The sequence below is a fragment of the Macaca nemestrina genome, chromosome 5, assembly GCF_043159975.1.
Source record: "Macaca nemestrina isolate mMacNem1 chromosome 5, mMacNem.hap1, whole genome shotgun sequence".
Taxonomy (NCBI): Eukaryota; Metazoa; Chordata; class Mammalia; order Primates; family Cercopithecidae; genus Macaca; species Macaca nemestrina.
The window spans coordinates 146,055,969-146,075,320 of record NC_092129.1 but is presented as its reverse complement, the minus strand read 5'-3'; the positions used below and the strand labels follow the sequence as shown (position 1 = coordinate 146,075,320).

The window sequence follows — 19,352 nt, the reverse complement described above, 5'->3', positions numbered from 1 at the left end:
AATATCTTTTCTTAATTTGCTTAAAGGAAACATATGGATTGTGGCGGGCCTGCTTAGCACTGTACTGGCATTCAGTTGGCGCTCGGTAAATGGTTGTTGCTTATGTGCATGACAGAGGGTGGGAAGGGTTGGGGCAGATGAAGTCTTCAGAAGAGGTGTGCTGGTTACTGTTCTTTGGTGGGGGCAGGAGACCTGATTCATAGCATTTGCTGATTCCCATGGTACCAATACTCCCACAGTGGCTGATTCCAAGCTGCCGAGATAGGAAGAGGTGTGCATAGTCGGCCCTCACAAGCCCCAGCACACCACTGTGGTTTTACATTTATGATCTTAAAACTGCATCTGATGGCCGGGAGAGGTGGCTCACGCCTAAGACAGGCGGATCACGAGGTCAGGAGATCGAGACCATCCTGGCTAACACGGTGAAACCCCATCTCTACCAAAAATACAAAAAGTTAGCCGGGCGAGGTGGCAGGCGCCTGTAGTCCCAGCTACTTGGGAGGCTGAGGCAGGAGAATGGCGTGAACCCAGGAGGTGGAGCTTGCAGTGAGCTGAGATCGTGTCACTGCCCTCCAGCCTGGGCGACAGAGCGAGACTCCGTCTCAGAAAAAAAAAAAAAAAACTGCTTCTGAAACAGACTTTGAGGGCAGAGAAAGAGAGAGAGAGAGAGAGAGAGAGAGAGAGAGAGAGAATGTACTTCTGTTTGAAGTTTGGGGCCTCCTCAGGATAAGAAATTGCTTCATCCAAGTTCTGTGCAGCCGGTGCAGTTCCCCATGGGAAGCTTGCCCAAGGGGAGGCTGTGGAATGACCCCCTGGAATGAGCCCATGATGCCTAAAGCAGAGCCCTCGCACCACTCCACCCAGCCTGTCTGTGGCCTTCAGCGTCAACAGAGAACGCCCAGGGGAGATGTCTCCTCCATCTCCTGGGCATGAGCCTTGCTCTTCTGCCTCGATTCCTTCACACACACTGTTTACTGCTTCCATATCCTACATGCCTCCTGTAGAACCTGCACAAGTCTCACCACCTGCAGGAAGCTGCCCTGTCTGGACATCAAGTCCTTCTCATCCCATAGCTTTATGGGCCCCAGACTTGTTCCCCCAAGGCAGGCTCAGACTTTATCCCTTCCAGACCACAGCCTCTCTTTTCCTCATCCCAGGGGTCTCGCCTGGATGAATCCCCAACCATCCAAATCCTTATCAATTGACTGACTGAACTAAGACATTCAGTGACTGGTGAATGAATGATGAATTTGACGCCCCTTACTTGAGCACCTAACATGTGCTAAGGGGCGGGGAGCAGTATGGACCTCGATAAACAGTGTTATCCACAGCCGGGGCAGCATGGGGCCTGCCTTGGTCTGTTTTGTACAGCTATAGCGGATACCATAGAATGGGAAATTTACATAGAACAGAAATGTATTTCCTCATCGTTCTGGAGGCTAGAAAGTTCAAGACTGAGGAGGCAGAATCTGGCGTGGGCCTTCTTGTGGTGTCTTCCCATGGTGGAAGGCAGAAGGACGACAGAGAGCATGAGGGTCTGAGTCCATCCTTTTATAAGGAACTCACTTTTGCAATAATGGCATTCATCCATTCATGAGGATGGTGCCCCCATGACCCAAACAATTCCCACCAGGCCCCACCGCCCAACACTGCCTCATTGGGGTCAGGTTTCCGACACATGAACTTTGGGGAACACATTCAAACCACAGCAGGGTCGCAGACAAGGGGGCACTGAGCCCAACTTGAATGCGGGGTGACTGCAGGGAAGGCTTCTTGGAGGAGGCAGCCTGTAAAGTGAGGAAGCAAAAGGTGTTAACTATGTAAGGGAGTGAGAGAGTTGTGGAGTTTGGGGCAAAGGGAGCAGGGTGGGAGGGAATCAGGAATTCTAGGAGCCATGAGTGGTTCAATAGTGTTGCCATGGACCCCAAGGGCACAGGGGTGGGGTGGATGAAGCTGAGGCCACATCATGTGGGGCCCTAACAGCCGCATGGGGCGCTACTGATTCCATGCTGCGTGTGTCGAAGGACTAGAGACATGGTGCTGGAGTAAAAAGGCTGGAGGAGAGGTGAGGCTGAGAGAGGGAGGAGGCGTCAGTGGAAGGATCCCTGATGCAGCTGGGATGAGTCAATGAGTGAGAAGAGTCACCAGAGAGATGGCTCAGGAAGCTGCTTATGGCCTGCAGACAGCTAGATCCTGGAAAACCCTGCGTAACCACCCTCCAGGTCAAAACATGGGAGAGATTCTGCATGGGGTGAAGAGGATAAATTCTCTGATGGTCAGAGAAGACTTCGATAGTTGAGTAGTAGCCTGAAGAGATGAGGGCAGGCGGATAGCCTGGAGAAGGGCATTCCAGGCAGAAACTTAGAAAGGGCAAAGGCGTTGAGCAGAATGGATGAGAGGCTGTGAGGCGGCTGGGCGACGAGGTCAGAGGACCCGGCGGGGCACCATCAGGCCGGGCTTTGGCAGCCACAGTGGATTTTCTTCCAGAGGTGATGGGAGCCAGGGGAAGGTTTTGAGCCATGAGAGGGTGTGACTGTCCAGCAGCCCAGTGCCCCTCACTCCTCTGTCCCCAGGGCCAACGAACCATGGAGACAGGACAGAGAACATCTCGAAAAGTCCGGAAGCTGGGCTCCAGCCGGCGGCGGCAGACAAGAGAGGCGGCTGATGGTGAAGATGCTGAGGTGGCCCCAGAGCCAGAGTCTTGGTCCTCCCAGGCAGCGGCAGAACTACAGGCCTTCTTCCAGGACTGCGGTGCCAAGGAGAGGGGCTTTGTCACCCGCGAGGACCTGGCGGTGAGCCCAAGGCCCCCATTGGAACTCTGAATCCCCTTTCCGCAGCTCCTGACACCCCCACTCCCCCATCACAGGAAGGCAAGGCTTGCCTACCCCTGCCCCTTTCTCTCATTTAGAGCTCTCAGAAAATGCTAGGGATGTGTTTATACTAATGTGAAAATGACTGGTAAGGCTTTATGTGTTGCCCTTTTCCAGAAACATTTGTCTTTTAACCAGTAAAAGGACTTTAAGCCAAATAAGTAATTTGCAAATGTTATAATTTTCGGCTCGTTGAGCAAGGACATTTATTTTGGGAAGCAGACGGAGCCCTGGAAATCAAACCATGTCAACGACTGTAAACGTCAATGAAACATAAGATCAGCCACGGTTGTGTGTCCCCGTAAAGAGTCTTAGGGTGGCCAGGTGTTGTGGCTCATGCCTGTAATCCCAGCACTTTGGGAGGCTGAGGTGGGCAAATCACTTGAGGTCAGGTGTTCGAGACCACCCTGGCCAACATGGTGAAACCCCGTCTCTACTAAAAATACAAAAATTAGCCGGGCGTGGTGGTGGGTGCCTGTAATCCCAGCTACTTGGGAGGCTGAAGCATGAGAATTGCTTGAGCCCGAGGAAGCGGATGTTGCAGTGAGCCAAGATCGTGCCATTACACTCCAGCCTGGGTGACAGAGCAAGACTCCATCTCTAAAAAAAAAAAAAAAAAAGAGTGGGGGAACCAGTAAGATGTTATGACTGGTTCAAAGAGCATTTGAGAAGCCAGAAATTTGACAGAAAAGTATTAGGATGAAATTACTGAGTTAAATTCTTAAAATGGCTAATGTCTAACAGGCCATAAATCTTTCAGGCTATCTGTTCTACTAGTAACTTCAGTAAGTTTGGGACTTTTCATGAAAGGTAAACAATGGGTTGTGCCAGCATTCTTTTTGCCTCATATCCAAGTTTCAGATTTCCTCCTTCCCTCCCTCCCTCGCCCCTCCCCCTCCCCCTCCCTCCCTCCCTCCCTCCCTCCCTTCCTTCCTCCCTTCCTTCCTTCCTTCTTCTCAGCTCTATCTCAGAGGCATGATCTCAGCTCACTGCAACCTCTGCCTCCCAGGTTCAAGTGATTCCCCTGCTTCAGCCTCCCAAGTAGCTGGGATTACCTGCACCCACCACCACGTCTGGCTAATTTTTTTATTTTTAGTAGAGACGGGGTTTCACCATGTTGGCCAGGCTGGTCTCGAACTCCTGACTTCAGGTGATCCACGTGCCTTGGCCTCCCAAAGTGCTGGGATTACAGGCATGAGCAACTGCACCTGGCCAGATAATTTTTCTATGATCATAGATAATCTCTAAAATTTTCTTGATGTATAAGAGGCTGCTGTCATTACATTGGCTTATTTCCATAGGAGCAACAAGGATATAATTAAACATGGGTCTCTTTGAATTTGCCCTACAAATAGAGACAGTATTGAGACATTTTAGCTTCTGTTTAGAAGCTTTCATACATAATCTTAGGTTGGTTTTTTTTTTTTTTTTTTTTAAGGGATAGGATCTCACTCTGTTACCCAGAATGGAGTGCAGTGGTGCAGTCACAGCTCACTGCAGCCTCAAGCTCCTGGGCTGAAGAGATCCTCTTGCCTCAGGCTCCCAAGTAGCTAGGACTAAAGGCACATGCCACTATGCCTGGCCGATTCTTAAAATTTTGTAGAGATGAGACCTTGCTATGTTGCCCAAACTGTAGCCTTAGGATAGAAGTTGAGTGACAAACTGTTCCAGTTTTCCAAGGACTAATGGAGTACCTGGGATATGGGACTTTGAGTGCTAAAATTGGAAAGTCCTGGGAAAACTAGGATGAGTTGGTCACCCAACTTCTATCCTAAGGCTAGAAAAGCAAGCCCAAGATACTCTCGTCACCAGATGTCACTTGCATCACCTGTAAATTTAAATGACTTCCTCTCTTCTTGAGGTCCCTGATTTTTCTAAGGTCCCTCTTCTGCCAGGAAGCAATCCATGGGGTTCCAGGCCAGCTTCCTGGTAGGGTTTTGTAGGGATTGACTCCATGGGCATTCCTCCTAGTAGGCTTGTCACACCTGATTAAATGACGACATCCCATAAAACACACTCCAGGTAGGGCCTTGATTACACAATTGATTTATCCAATTATATCTTGATTAAAAAAAAAAAAAAGGAGGACAGATTCTGTTGAACCCGTGCAAATAATTATATTGCCATGAAAAGTAAGGAGAGTCTGTAAAAGTAAATTTTTTTTTTTTTTAGACAGGGTCGTGCTCTGTCACCTAGGCTGGAGTGCAATGGTGCGATCTTGGCTCATTACAACCTCCGCCTCCTAGGTTCAAGGGATCCTCTCGCCTCAGCCTCTTGAGTAGCTGGGACTACAGACATGCGCCACCATGCCCAGCTGATGTTTTGTATTTTTTATAGAGGTAGGGTTGCGGGTTGCTCCATGTTGCCCAGGCTTAAAAGTATTGGTTTCTGAATCATGAGGGGATCAATGAGATTCAGATACCACTTGAAACGCTGAATTTCAGTTTACAAAAGTATAATCTGGCAGGGCTTCGTGGCTCACGCCTGTAATCTCAGCACTTTGTGAGGCAGAGACGGGCAGATCACCTGAGATTAGGAGTTCCTGACTAGCCTGGCCAACATGGTGAAACTCCATCTCTACTAAAAATACAAAAATTAGTCAGGCATGGTGGCTTGTGTCTGAAATCCTAGCTACTTGGGAGGCTGAGGCAGAAGAATCGCTTCAACCTGGGAGGTGGATGTTGCAGTGAGCTGAGATGATGCCACTGCACTCCAGCCTGGGTAACAGAGTGAGGCTCTGTCTCAAAAAAAAAAAAAAAAAAAAAGTATAATCTACTAAACTGAGGGTTAGAGACAGCTCAAGACCAGGAAAGAACTTCCTCACAGATCTATTAAAGTAGAACAATAAAAAATAATATCAACTGTATTGCCACAAAGAGCCGTAACTAGATTTCCTTCAGCTGTTCAATCAACACCATGTAATTAATTATTGTTCTGCTGGATCTTGGGTAAGCTGTCTGCTTTTGGACTCAGTTGTAGGAATTCTCAGTCTACTCGCTCAGTCAGAAGGTCATCCATTGTCAGCTTGGAAGCCTACACCAAGTGAAGCATAAATAGTTCATAGAACCTGGCACAGTCCTTTTTCTCTAGACTTTGAGTTTGTTTTTCTTTGTTGAAGATGCAATCTGTGGCCTGCAGCTTATAACAGAGACATCAGGCAGGCATTGGAAAGGAGAAAAGTGTCCAGTAACGAGACTGAAAGGCTGTGGTTATTTATTACACTACCTAATAGTATCAGAATGGAGGAGAGTGAAATTCTCTCCTGGGGTACAATGCACGACTATTTCATAACGGTTTGATCAGTGTTTCCCCTGATGATAAAAACATACTGCTTGTAATCCCAGGACTTTGGGAGGCTAAGGCAGGAAGATCACTTGAGCCCAGAAGTTCAAGACCAGCCTAGGCAATATGGCGAGATTCCATCCTATAAAAAGTTTTAAAAAATTAGCCAGGTGTGGTGGTGTGCACCTGTAGTCCCAGCTACTTGGGAGGTTAAGGTGGGAGGATTGCTTGAGCCTGGGAGGTCAAGGTTGCAGTGAGCCATGATCACACCACTGCACTCTAGCCTGGGCGGCAGAGTGAGACCCTGTCTCAAGAAAGAAAAAAAAAGAACATATTATAAATAGCACAATCATTGAGAAATCTCCAGGACCTTCCCATAAAGCATGCAATTTCTGAAATATTGATATTAATAGCACTTTGCCCATGAAAATTTAGCCTAGAAAAGCCTGAACATCTCTTCTGATTTGATTGTTCGTCCCATGATGTTCTTGTAATAGTGTTGAAGTATTTAAAAGCTATAGAGAAAGATATCTTCAAATTTTTATTGTATTTTTTTCTAAATTTAGACTCTAATCTTGGGAAGGCAAAATCAAAAGAGCCGTTAGAGAAGATTTGGGCACTAGATTAAGAGGTCATGGGAGATCAAGAAATATTACTTTGTTATCTATTTAATCAAAGTAATAATAAAATAAAAGATTTTGAAATAAATATGGAAGAAGGTAATATGATTGCAAGAGTAGATAGCTTTTTTATAAGGGAGATACCTTTGCTTTTTTAAAAAAAAATTTAAGACATAGTAAGGTCAAAACAAAGCAGAGGAAATGATTCTGGTGAGATAGGGAATCTCTGTTATCTGGGAGGCTTACACAGAAGCTAAACAGTAGCCTCTTTTTAACCCTTGCTAAGAGCTCTAAGACCAATTTATTATTTTAGTAGAGATAAAGCCAAATTCTAGTTATGCATTAATAGAACATGTGGCTGTAAAATTTTCATGAGTTTTTATTTATTATTTATTTATTTTTACTTATTTTTATGTATTTACTTATTTTTATTTTTATTTTTTGAGACAGTTTCACTCTTGTTGCCCAGGCTAGAGTGCAATGGCGTGATCTTGGCTCACTGTAACCTCTGCCTCCTGGGTTCAAACGATTCCCCTGCCTCAGCCTCCTGAGTAGCTGGGATTACAGGCGCCTGCCACCATGTCCGGCTATTTTTTTATTTTTATTTTTAGTAGAGATGGGTTTCATTATGTTGGTCAGGCTGGTCTTGAACTCCTAACCTCATGTGATCCACCCGCCTCGGCCTCGCAAAATGCTGGGATTACAGGCGTAAGCCACTGTGCCAAGCCTATTTATTATCAATTTTTAAGCCCATCAAAACTGGGCCAAATTTGGCAAAATGTTAATACATTTCATAGTTTATTTTCAGACTCAGGCATTATAAATCAAGGCAAATAAAATTTTCTTTCAGCAAACTTTCTACAATATTCTATATCTATTCAAGTTTTGCCTTTTTATCCTTTTTCATTTTCTAGAATAACCAGACACTTTCACACAACAATGCATCCCATTTTCCTTGCAGACAAAGTTTTGTTTCTCTGTCACTATTGCTCCTAGCAAAGCCTCAAGCATCTGTAGTTAATTGAACTTTTGTTGTTGTTGTTGTTGCCGTTGTTTTGAGACAGGGTCTTGCTCTGTTGTCCAGGCTGTAGTGCAGTGGCACAATCTCAGCTCACTGCAACCTCTGCTTTCTGGGTTCAAGCTATTCTCATGCCTCAGCCACCCAGTTAGCTGGAATTACAGATGCCCGCCACCATGCCAGGAAGATTTTTTCTATTTTTAGTAGAGACAGGGTTTCACCATGTTGGTCAAGCTGGTCTTGAACTCCTGACCTCAAGTGATCCACCTGCCTAGGCCTCCCAAACTGCTGGGATTACAGGTGTGAGCCACCATGCCCAGCCTGTATTAATTGCACTTTTAACCAGTGTAATTAACCTCCTTCATAGGAAGAACTAAGGATAAATAATTGAGAACTGTCTTATACAAGAATTTTAGCAGACAAGCAAAGCTCACAAATACACATAAGCCAACTTTCTACAGCCTTGAGTATCCCTAACACAACTTAAAAAGAAAGTGGTCAAATATATGTAACAGAAAATTTATCATTTTAACTATTTTAAAATGTACTATTCAGTGGCATTAAGTACATTCACGATGTTGTACCACCATTTCCCCAGTCATCTCCAATGCTTCTTTTATCTTGCCAAGCTGAAATTCTGCACCCATTGAATAGTTAACTCCCATACTTCCCTCTCTCCAACCCCTGGCTATCCCTATTCTACTTTCTGTCTCTATAACTTTGATTACTCTAGGTACCTTATAGAAATGTAATCATACAGTATTTGTCTTTTAGTGACTGTTGTATTTCACTTAGCAGAATGCCCTCAAGGTTTATCTGTATCATAGCATGTGTCCAAATGTTCTTCTTTTTAAAGACCAAATAATATTCCGTTGTACGTATATGTCATTTTTGTCTATCCTCTTATCTGTCAGTGAACACCTGGGTGGATTCTTTTGGCGATTGTGAATAATACTGCTATGAATATGGGCATACAAATATCTGAGTCTCCACCACTTTCTTTTGCACAACATTTTTTTTTTTTTTTGAGATGGAGTCTCCCTCTCTCGCCCAGGCTGGAGTGCAGTGGCGTGATCTTGGCTTACTGTAACCTCCGCCTCCTGAGATCAAGTGATTCTCCTGCCTCAACCTCCCGAGTAGAGTAGCTGGGATTACAGGCACACACTACCTCGTGTGGCTAAGTTTTCTGTTTTTAGTAGAGAGGGGGGTTTCACCATGTTGGCCAGGCTGGTCTTGAACTCCTGACCTCAGGTGATCCCCCCGCCTTGGCCTCCCAAAGTGCTAGGATTACAGGCATGAGCCACCTCACCCAGCCTGCACAATTTTTTTTTTTTTTTGAGACGGAGTCTCGCTCTGTTGCCCAGGCTGGAGTGCAGTGGCCGGATCTTAGCTCACTGCAAGCTCCGCCTTCCGGGTTCATGCCATTCTAGTGCCTCAGCTTCCCGAGTAGCTGGGACTACAGGCACCCGCCACCTCGCCCGGCTAGTTTTTTGTATTTTTTAGTAGAGACGGGGTTTCACCGTGTTAGCCAGGATGGTCTCGATCTCCTGACCTCGTGATCCGCCCGTCTCGGCCTCCCAAAGTGCTGGGATTACAGGCTTGAGCCACCGCGCCCGGCCGCCTGCACAACTTTTTAAAGCAGAAAATAATGAATTCATTTGTTAACATTACCCAAAGATATAGCTACTTTCTAGCATGTGAAAATAAGAAGTAAAAAATATATCAACTTAAAATTATGATTAGCAACCAATATTTCAGTATTAAATTTGTTTTAGAAATTATCCAGATAGTCAAAAATTATTTATTAATTAATGTACTTCAATATTAATTCAAAATTCTAAAGTTATCTAAGAATCTTGGAAATTGTGGTTAAGGTGACACACTAAAAAATATAATTACTGTTGATACAAAATTTATTTGTTAGAATAATTAATCAATTTAGTGGGGCACAAATTTACATGTTTATACTCTTAAACATAAGATAAAGTTGACTTGTTTGATCTGAAAGTTGAAATGAGAAGTATAGGAAATGTAGATTAACTAGTTTCTTCACAGAAAATAAATATAGACTTATGAAAAACAGAATGTATACTTGTATTATACTTAACATAAAGCACAGAAAAGACAGATAGCTATTATATGTATTTTGTCAAAACAATTATTAAACCAGTATAATTTGTTCAAAGAATCATGTTAATTATATGGACCTGGCTCCTGAAAAATTTTCTGAGCTAGCGATTTCTAAGAAGAATTGTTTTAAGTCTAACACATTTAAAGCATTCAAATTTCAGTTATTTTCTGTTATTTTTAGGAGCATTAGATTTATATAATCACTTATTTGTCTCTATAAACTAATCAACACAGAACTCCTTTAAGAGACATAGTACACTAAGTTATTAATACCTTCCAGATGTACAAGAGTATTTCACGCTGACAACAAGCGTTAAAGACCTTTCGGGTGTGGTGGTACATGCCTGTAATCCCAGTTACTTGAGAGGCTGAGGCAGGAGAATCGCTTGAACCCAGGAGGTGGAGGTTGCGGGGAGCTGAGATTGTGCCACTGCATTCCAGCCTGAGTGAGACTCTGTCTCAAAAAATAAATAAATAAAATAAAAAAGAGTTAAAGGCCTTTCTATTGCAGATGTATAGATATACAGACGCACAGAGAGTATCTTGCTTCATTTCTACAGTTCCAGCCACAGATCAAAAGTAAATATAGCAGGCTGGTCATGGTGGCTCACGCCCGTAATCCCAGCAGTTTGGGAGGCTGAGGCGAGTGGGTCACCTGAGGTCTGGAGTTTGAGACCAGCTTGGCCAACATGGTGAAACCCCGTCTCTACTAAACATACAAAAAATTAGCCGGGCGTGGTGGCAGGCACCTGTAGTTCCAGCTACTCAAGAGGCTGAGGCAGGAGAATAGGTTGAACTCGGGAGGTGGAGGTTGCAGTGAGCCAAGACTGCGCCACTGCATTTCAGCCTGGATGACAGTGAGACTCCGTCTCAAAAAAAAAAAAAAAAAAAAAAAGTGAACAGCAACATGAAACCTCACCAACTCAGATCTCAAACAGCTGTTCTCCTTCCCAGTGGATACGAAATTATTTTTCTTTGAGATATAGTCTCATTCTGTCACCCAGGCTAGAGTGCAGTGGTGCAATCTTGGCTCACTGCAACCTCCTTCTCCCAGGTTCAAGTGATTCCCCTGCTTCAGTCTCCCGAGTGACTGGGATTACAGGCGCCCATGCCTGGCTAATTTTTGTATTTTTAGTAGAGACGGGGTTTCACCATGTTGGCGGGGCTGGTCTCCAGCTCCTGACCTCAAGTGATCTGCCCGCCTCGGCCTCCCAAAGTGCTGGGATTACAAGCATGAACCACTGTGCCCAGCCTGGAATTCTTCACTAATTTGAGATCACAAATAGAAAAACAAACAACAACAACAACAAAACGATTAGCAAACCAGTTTTTCCGTTATTTTTCAACCAACGGGCATTAGGTCTCCATGATGCATCCCCCAGAGATCACCAAATAGAACATAAAGACCATCGCTGGTTTAGACCAGACCATCACTGCTGCCACCAATGGGGAATAACTTATCATTCATGTGCAGCCCCAGATAAAAACACGAAATTTACAAAAAGGAAAACAAAGTAACTAGAGAAACAGAATCAGCAAACTCCAAGTTCTATTATGCTTGGGATTCCCTCTGAGAGCCAAAGCGCGTGGGCTAAAAGAGCCCGTGACATGCGCTTGTGCAGCCATGCAGGCTACTGGGTTCTGCCAGATGAGCCCACTGGGCCGTCTCCATAGACCTCAGTCCAAAACTTGTTATAATTTTCAAAAAGGTAAAATCATGACCTGTAGGCCGTGATATATAAACTGAACTCTTATAGAAGATTTTATGTAACTCATTGACTTTTTTTTTTTTTGGAAACGGAGTTTCACTCTTGTCACCCAAGCTGGAGTGCAATGGCACCATCTTGGCTCACTGCAACTTCTGCCTCCTGGGTTCAAGTGATTCTCCTGCCTCAGTCTCCCAAGTAACTGGGAACATAGCCACCTGCCACCATGCCCGGCTAATTTTTGTATTTTTAGTAGAGACGGATTTTCACTATGTTGTCCAGGCTGGTCTTGAACTCCTGGCCTCAGGTGATCTGCCCACCTCGGCCTCCCAAACTATTGGGATTACAGGCATGAGCCACCATGCCCGGCCTCAGATAATTTTTGGACACTGATCACGACATTCTGGGGGAGGGCTGGCTGCTGTCCTTTATCAAGTTTCTAAAGACATGGGACTTAGGACAGGTACATTTTGATTTTGGATGGAGAGAGTGAAAAGGGCTGGAGCCAGTTCATGGCCCTGCTGGGAGGGCTGCCTTGGGTGGGGTTGGGAACGTCAAGCTTAGGCCCTGGGTCAGGTTACTGGGGGGACTCTGACATGAGGGCGAGGTGAGGTAGGGGTGGCTGAAGACAAACATCTCTCCGTTTTGGAGGGTGAGAATCTTCCCAGGTGGGAACACCTGCCCACCTTGCCCATTCCTTCCAGGTGGCCAAGTTCAGCTTCCTGGGCAGCAAGGAGGAGTCAGAGATGATCTTCGACTGGGTGGACGTGGAGCGGAAGGGACATCTGTCACTTGAAGAATTCAGCTCTGGACTCAGTATGTCTGTCCTTGGAGGGCCTCTGGGCACCCAGGTGTCCCGTGCAGTGTGCCCTGCATGGGGCTAGACTGGGTCGTTAGAAAGGCAGCCCTTTTCCCAGGGACTTTCACCCCACATCCCTGGCTGCCAGAGTGGTCCGGGGCCCTCCCCCATGCATTTCACCCCCTACCCCCCCGCCTCCAGGGAGTCCTCTGGGCTTGCTCATCTCATGTCTTCTCCTCAGTGAAAGGCCTCTCCTGAGCCAGAGGTCTTGACACCACAGATTTGTTTCCGCCTGAGGAGAGTAACATTGTGGCTTTGGTTAGGGGAATTCCATGGGCCAGGGAGCAGCAGAGGGTGATATTTAGGGGTGGGGGCTTTCCAGGTGCTGAGCCCCCGCTGGGCAGGGCCACCCCAGCACCTGCCTCTCTAGAAGGGCTGACAAGACATAGGGAGCCCAGGACCAGCAGGGCACAATCCTCCCGCTAATCCTCTCCGTGGGAAGACCTTCCGGCCCAGGCAATGAAAGGTGTGGTGTCTTCACAGAGCCCCTGCATGGACACAGATCAGCCTTCAGTGTCCACAAAGCCACCCAGAGTTCTCAGGTCAGCTGAGTCTCCAAAAGCCTGGAGACCCGCAGAGAAGGAGGCCAGGAATTTGCATTTACGCGTGGGCCCACTCCAGCAGAAGGTTCCTCCAGTTCTGGCAATGGAGAAGCTGAGAGTTGGGAGGAGAACTCAAGGGCTGGGCAAGGGGAGTTGCCGGTGGGAGTGCAGCACAGAGGGAGCTTGTTGTCCACACAGCCTTGGGGCCGTCTTCATTCGCGAATCAAATCATGCCTGCCATGCCAGGAACTTCCCAGTGCCTGTGGGACAAACTGGAAGCCCCTTCCTGGGGCCTGCAGGGCCTGCACCCTCCAGACGCTGCCAACCTCGCTGGCTCACTCAGTGCCATTCACCCCGTCCATCTTGCTAGCCCGGTCCTGCCTCAGGGCACCTGCAGTGCTGTTCTCTTTGCCAGGCACACGCTTCTTGGAGTCCACAGGATTTGCTCCTTCTTGGGATTCACATCTCAGTTCCAGTGTCACCTCCTTAGGCCACTGCTAGCCACCTCATCTAAGTCGATCCTCCGAGTCTCTCAGTGGAAATTACCCTGCATATTCCTATATTCCTTTGGCTCACTTAGCAAGTTGGCTTAAAATATATATATATATTCTTTTCAACCTGCACTAGAATGTCAGCTCCACGTTAGGGATTTTGGTTAATTTTGTCACGTAGATGCTCAATACACATCCCTTGATTGAGTGCGTGAAGGGTTTGTTCACTGCCTTGGAGGTGCGGTGTGATTTCCAGCAAGTCTTTTGGTGTCTCTGGGCCTCAGACGCTCATCTGTAAAATGACTACCTTAAGTAGACTCCTAAGGTTGATATGAGAAATACATGAATGTAGCCCTGTATAAATGTGACTGGCACAGGTAGAATTCCTTCCCTGAGGGCTGGAGCAGGGCTGGGTGGGAGGCCAGGCACCTGGGCCCAACACCACTGTGCTCCCCTCTGTCCGTCTCTGTCCACAGAAAACATCTTTGGCTCCAGCCAGAGCTCCCACAGGCTCCGCAGAAGGAAGCCACTGCCCTCTAAGCGGGTGTCTGCTACCACCAGTTTCCCGGCTCTGGAGGAGGCCGATGCTGAGGAGAAGGAGGCGTTCCTTGCCTTCATAGAGCAGCTGGGGACTGGACACTTACTTCCCAAGTAAGGCCAGGGCAGCATGTGCACAGGGAGAGGCTCTGCCAGCCATTGACAGCAGGGGCTCCCCTGGACACAGCGTCAAGGGGGCAGGTGCCAGGTAGAGCCAGGTGCAAATCCCGGCTTGGCCATTGGCTAGCTGTGTGACCACAGGGATGGCTTCGCCTCTGACCTCTGTTTCCTGGGCTGCAGAATGAGCCTAAAAGCTGTGGTGGGGTTAAAACCACATGCAGAGGATGCCTGCTTATGGGGAGTCATTCCCACCCCCGCACCTCCCTGCCCTATCCTGCCCTGTAGGGTCACTCTTCAGGAGGACTAACAAGTGGGCTCAGCTTCCCAAGGGCCCTTGAATTCTTAAAACCATGGGAATCCCTGCGGGTGCCTTTCTTAACTCAGTGAGGATTCCTGGAGTTGGGGGTGATTTCAGGCATTTTGTGCCCCGGGTTGAACAGGTTTGGAGACAGAAATGCATTTCCTCCCATCCTTCTGAGGCTCTGGGTATAGGGAGTTGCCTTTGCTTAGAGAAGGGGAGCCCTGGCCTGGCTCATGCCTGTAATCCCGGCACTTTGGGAGGCCGAGGCGGGTGAATCACCTGAGGTCAGGAGTTCCAACCAGCCTGGCCAACATGATGAAACCCCATCTCTACTAAAAATACAAAAATTAGCCGGGCATGGTGGCACATGCCTGTAATCCCAGCTACTCGGGAGGCTGAGGCAGAAGAATTGCAGCAGGAGAATCGCTTGAACCTGGGATGCAGAGGTTACAGTGAGCTGAGATCGTGCCACTGCACTCCAGCCTGGGCGACAGAGCGAGACTCTGTCTCAAAAAAAAAAAAAAAAAAAGAAAGAAAGAAAGAAAAGAAAAAGAGAGAGAGAGAGAGAGAAAGAAAGGGAGCCCTGCCTGCAAACATCCCTCTCTAGGACTCCCAGGGTCTGTTAGAACCAGTGGGGGAATCACCCTCACGCACTGGCCCAGGTTTGCTCACCGCACCCGTGGGGTTCTGTGAGGACAAGATTCCTCACGCTTGGCTCCGGGAGGGTGGGGCCAGGTGCTGTGAGGCAGGCAGGGTGGGACTTAGGGTGTAGACTGGCAGGGCAGCCTTTTATTCACTTGGCAGCATGGCCTAGGCTCAGCCCTCTGGCATCTGTCCTCACGACTTAATTAAATCCATGTGAAAGCAGCCTTTATCGGGTGCCAACCATGTAGCAGGCCCTGAGCTGGTGCTTTCGTCAGGCGTCTCTCATTCCTCAATGACCTTGCTTGGCAGGAATCAGCCCCCACCCCATTTTACAAATGAGCCCAGAGAGGGCTTGGGACTTGCTGAAGGTCACACAGCCTCAGAGTGAGAGAAGAGAGAGGGCAGATGGAAGCCCTGGGCCATCAGTATCCCAAATCCTCCCATCCCACTATTACAGAATCATAGAGAGACAAAGTGTGGCAGGGGTTCAGGAAGGGAGAGGGCACACCTGGGAACGGTTCCTGGAGGAGGTGGCATTTGAGTTGCATCTCGTAGGGTGTCAATAGATTTGGCCCAGGTGCCAAAGTCTCTTGGAGCGCTGTCGTGAAAACTGAGGAGTGGGGCTCCCCTTGCTTCTCCATCCCACCTCGTGTCTGACCCTCCCATCTCTGGCTGTCCTCCCCTCCCCAGGCAGACAGAAATCTGGCAGCTGTGGGGGCAGCTGCGGCAGGAGGAGCCCCAGCTGGCAGGCAACCTGGCAGGCTTTCTGGCCAAGATGACCAGCCGCCTGCAGGAGGCCCAGGCAGACAAGGAGGCCTTGGAGCTGACCCTGAAGAAGTGAGTGGGGGGCCCGGCCGGGTGTCTGACTTGAAGTAGGTGCTCTTCACATTCCAGTGGAATCTGAATTTCCCCAGCTCCTTCTACAGCCGGGCCTGTGAGCTGGATAGGGCAGAGCTGCGCTGGAGGAAGAGGTGGCTCAGGGGACCTGGCGGGGAGGACAGAGTTGGTAATGGCAGGAGTGGGAATGGCAGGGTGTGTCTTGGTACAGGACCTGCTGTGACGCCCAACTCCAGGGGGCCTGCTCCCGTAGATTGCAATGCATGTGGTGACCCTGGAGTTGGGTTATAGGGGCAGGAGGATGGTGAAAGAGGGAGGTGGGACTGAGTGATGGGGTGATGAGGACAATGAGACCCTGGCCAGGGGAACTGGTGATGGTTACAAGGGTCGGCATGGTGGGATCAGCAGGACCAATGTCAAAGTCGTATGGGTCAGCGGGTTGTTATTGGGATGGCTGTTCTCAGAGTGACAGAGGTCAGTGACTGCTGGCAGAGTGAGGAAAGCAATAGGATGGATTCCACACCCAAGCCCAGACTGCCCCTGCCAGCAGCAGGCTCCCAGAGGCGCTAATGGGCTGCGTGGCCCCAACTCCTGCTCCTCCCAGGTGTGACTCTGACCACCACCGCGAGGTCCAGCAGCTCTATGAGGAGATGGAGCAGCAGATCCGCCAGGAGAAGCAGCAGCTGCAGGCCGAGGTGGGCTCCTGCTGGCAGCCTGCCTCCTTCCCACTGCCCGGGACACCTCTGCTGGCTGAGGAGTGGGGCCAGTGACTGACCAGGGTGGGGTGCAGGAGGCTGCTGGAGTAAATCCTCTCCCTGCCCTGAGCAGCTTGTGTTCCCCAGAGAGATGGGGTGGGGAATGTCGAACCTGGGCCCCCTTCCCATCTCTGCCAAGTCTCCTTGTTGCCACGATCTAGGCTGGAACTGGGGGAGTTGTCCTGAGAACCCTCCCTGCTGGGACATCCTGGCCCAGGCACCCCAGGTGGTGGAGGTGGAGTGTGAGAAGGGCTGGACTGCCCGGCTGGCTCTTAAGAGTCTGCAGGGTGAGGGCTGAATCTACCTACTCCACAGAGCGACTCTCGGGGCCTGGCCCTCACCTCCCAGATGCAGGACGTCCTAGAAGCCAAGGAGCACGAGGTGCAGCGACTAGCTGAGGGCCAGAGGGAGGTGAGTGACAGGGTTTCCCAGAAACCCACTTTCGAACAGGTTTTTAATATCTATGAGCCTCAGTTTCCTATCAGAGACATGGAAATCAGAGCTCCTGCCTTAGTAGGTACTGTGATGATTAGAGGTACTACATGGGAGGGCCTAAGACAGTGCCTGGTACATAGTAGTTTATGTATCACTTGTTCCATCTCTGAAACTGACCTAGCTTCCTGCTTAGGGTCAGGTTACCTGCTGCCCTGACACTGCAGGTCTTTTTTTTTTTTTTTTTTTTTTTTTTTTGAGACGGAGTCTCGCTCTGCCGCCCAGGCTGGAGTGCAGTGGCCGGATCTCAGCTCACTGCAAGCTCCGCCTCCCGGGTTCACGCCATTCTCCTGCCTCAGCCTCCTGAGTAGCTGGGACTACAGGCGCCCGCCACCTCGCCCGGCTGGTTTTTTGTATTTTTTAGTAGAGACGGGGTTTCACCGTGTTAGCCAGGATGGTCTGGATCTCCTGACCTCGTGATCCGCCCGTCTCGGCCTCCCAAAGTGCTGGGATTACAGGCTTGAGCCACCGCGCCCGGCGACACTGCAGGTCTTATAGCCTGTAGTCACTTACGGGTGGCACTGTGGTTGACTGTTTGGAGACCCTGCCCCACTGTCTCTTCCTTCCTCAACTTGGGGACCTCTGACCTTGGTAAAATTGTCCTCTGCTGTAACCAGGACAACAAGCATCCCTTCAGCCTGGGACAAGATTCCCGGAGCCTTCCTCACCATGGCCTGGGCTGGCCCTGTTACCATGTTGATTTCCCAGGTGCCTCTGCAGCTGCTCCTTGGAAATTGAGGCAGGCCCCTCCTGCCAAGAGAAGAGATAGGGCTTTACACCTGGGGCCGTTTTGTCCTGTCCCCTGTGAAGGTGAAGCCTCTTCCCTCCAACCATTCATTCCTTCACCCCACAACTACTTATCCAGCACCAACTATGTGCCAGACACTGTTCCAGGTTCTGAGGATCATGACAGACACAAACCTCTGCCCACAGAGTTACCATCTAGTCAGGGAGACAGGTGACATACATAACATAGGAGATGGTGATCAGTGCTAAGGAGAATAAAGTAAAACAGGAAATGGGGATAGAAGAGTTGGAATCGTAGTCAAGTAAGTTGAGAAGGGAGTCAAGGAAGGCCTGGCTGAGATGATGACATTGGAGCGAAGACCTGAAGAAGTGTGATATGCTGGGGAAGGGCATCCAGGCAGAGGGAACAGCAGGTGCGAAGGCCCTGAGCGGGCATGCGCTGTGGAAGTTCACGGAACAGTAAGCAGAGCTGTGGACTGGAACAGACTGAGAGGGAACAGCCATGGGAAAGGAGATGAGGGTCATGAGGGGAGGTGAGGAGGCTGCAGGGAGACTCTTCAGGGTCCCGGAGGCCATTACAAGGGCTTGCCTTTCCCTACACCTGGCCAGGCAGCGTTCCCTCTCTCGGTCATGTGATTTGCTGTTGGATCAGGAGCCCCTTGTAGACCAGATGGTCTCAGAGGCCAGCAGCCATTGCAGGGCTCTGAGTAGAGGAGGGTGGGATCTGGTTTAGGTGTGGGGCTTTTGTGGCACTGCTGGCTTTTGTTCCTCACACAGTCTCCCTGCCCTCCCTGCCTCAGGATTTCCAATGCCCCTCCTGGACAGGAGCTAATGGAGCTAGTTAGGCCAAGGAGGGATAACCGTCCACTCTTACTCTGATTTAAGCTGGGTCTCCAGGAGCCTGAACAGGGGGTGGGAGTCTGGACAGGGGGTGTCTCACAATGGCCTTGGGAGGCTTTTTGCTGCCCTGGAGAGCATCTGGGCTTCTCTCCGCCTCACCCTCCACCCTGCAGCTGGAGGCCCAGCTCTCCCACCTCAGGAGCACACATCAGGAGGCTGCCTCAGAGAACCAGCAGCTGTGGGAGGCCAAGCGTGACCTGGCTGGGCGGCTGGAGGAGGTGCAGGGGCAGCTGCAGGTGACCAGGGGGCGCCTGGACGCCGCCAGGGGCCAAGTGTCCTGGCAGGTGGAGGAGAAACTGAGGCAAGTGGCTGCTATCCCTGGACTGGGGTGGACTCTAGGGGCCTCCTGGAACCAGTGGGGAACTCTGAGTTCTCTAAGAATCTAGCTAGCACACAGTGCACACACAGTTTCCTTCCTTAAACCCCACCCTCTGCCAAGCTGGAACTATCATGCCCATTTCTAAGATGAGGAAACTGGGGCACAAAAAAGGGAAACACCT

The 19,352-nt window shown here is 49.2% G+C and overlaps 1 protein-coding gene across 2 annotated transcripts in view; it reads left to right on the top strand.

Moving 5' to 3' along the window:
- Positions 1–19,352, top strand: part of LOC105474529 (RAB44, member RAS oncogene family) — a 36,397-nt gene that overhangs the window by 4,308 nt on the left and 12,737 nt on the right. For both annotated transcript variants that reach the window (XM_024790601.2, XM_071097136.1), the window contains exons 2-8: positions 2,574–2,792; positions 12,331–12,442; positions 13,995–14,169; positions 15,812–15,958; positions 16,563–16,653; positions 17,029–17,124; positions 18,966–19,153. In XM_024790601.2, the coding sequence (XP_024646369.2) occupies positions 2,586–2,792; positions 12,331–12,442; positions 13,995–14,169; positions 15,812–15,958; positions 16,563–16,653; positions 17,029–17,124; positions 18,966–19,153 (1,016 nt within the window). In that variant the 5' untranslated portion in view covers positions 2,574–2,585. The remainder of the gene's footprint in view (positions 1–2,573; positions 2,793–12,330; positions 12,443–13,994; positions 14,170–15,811; positions 15,959–16,562; positions 16,654–17,028; positions 17,125–18,965; positions 19,154–19,352) is intronic.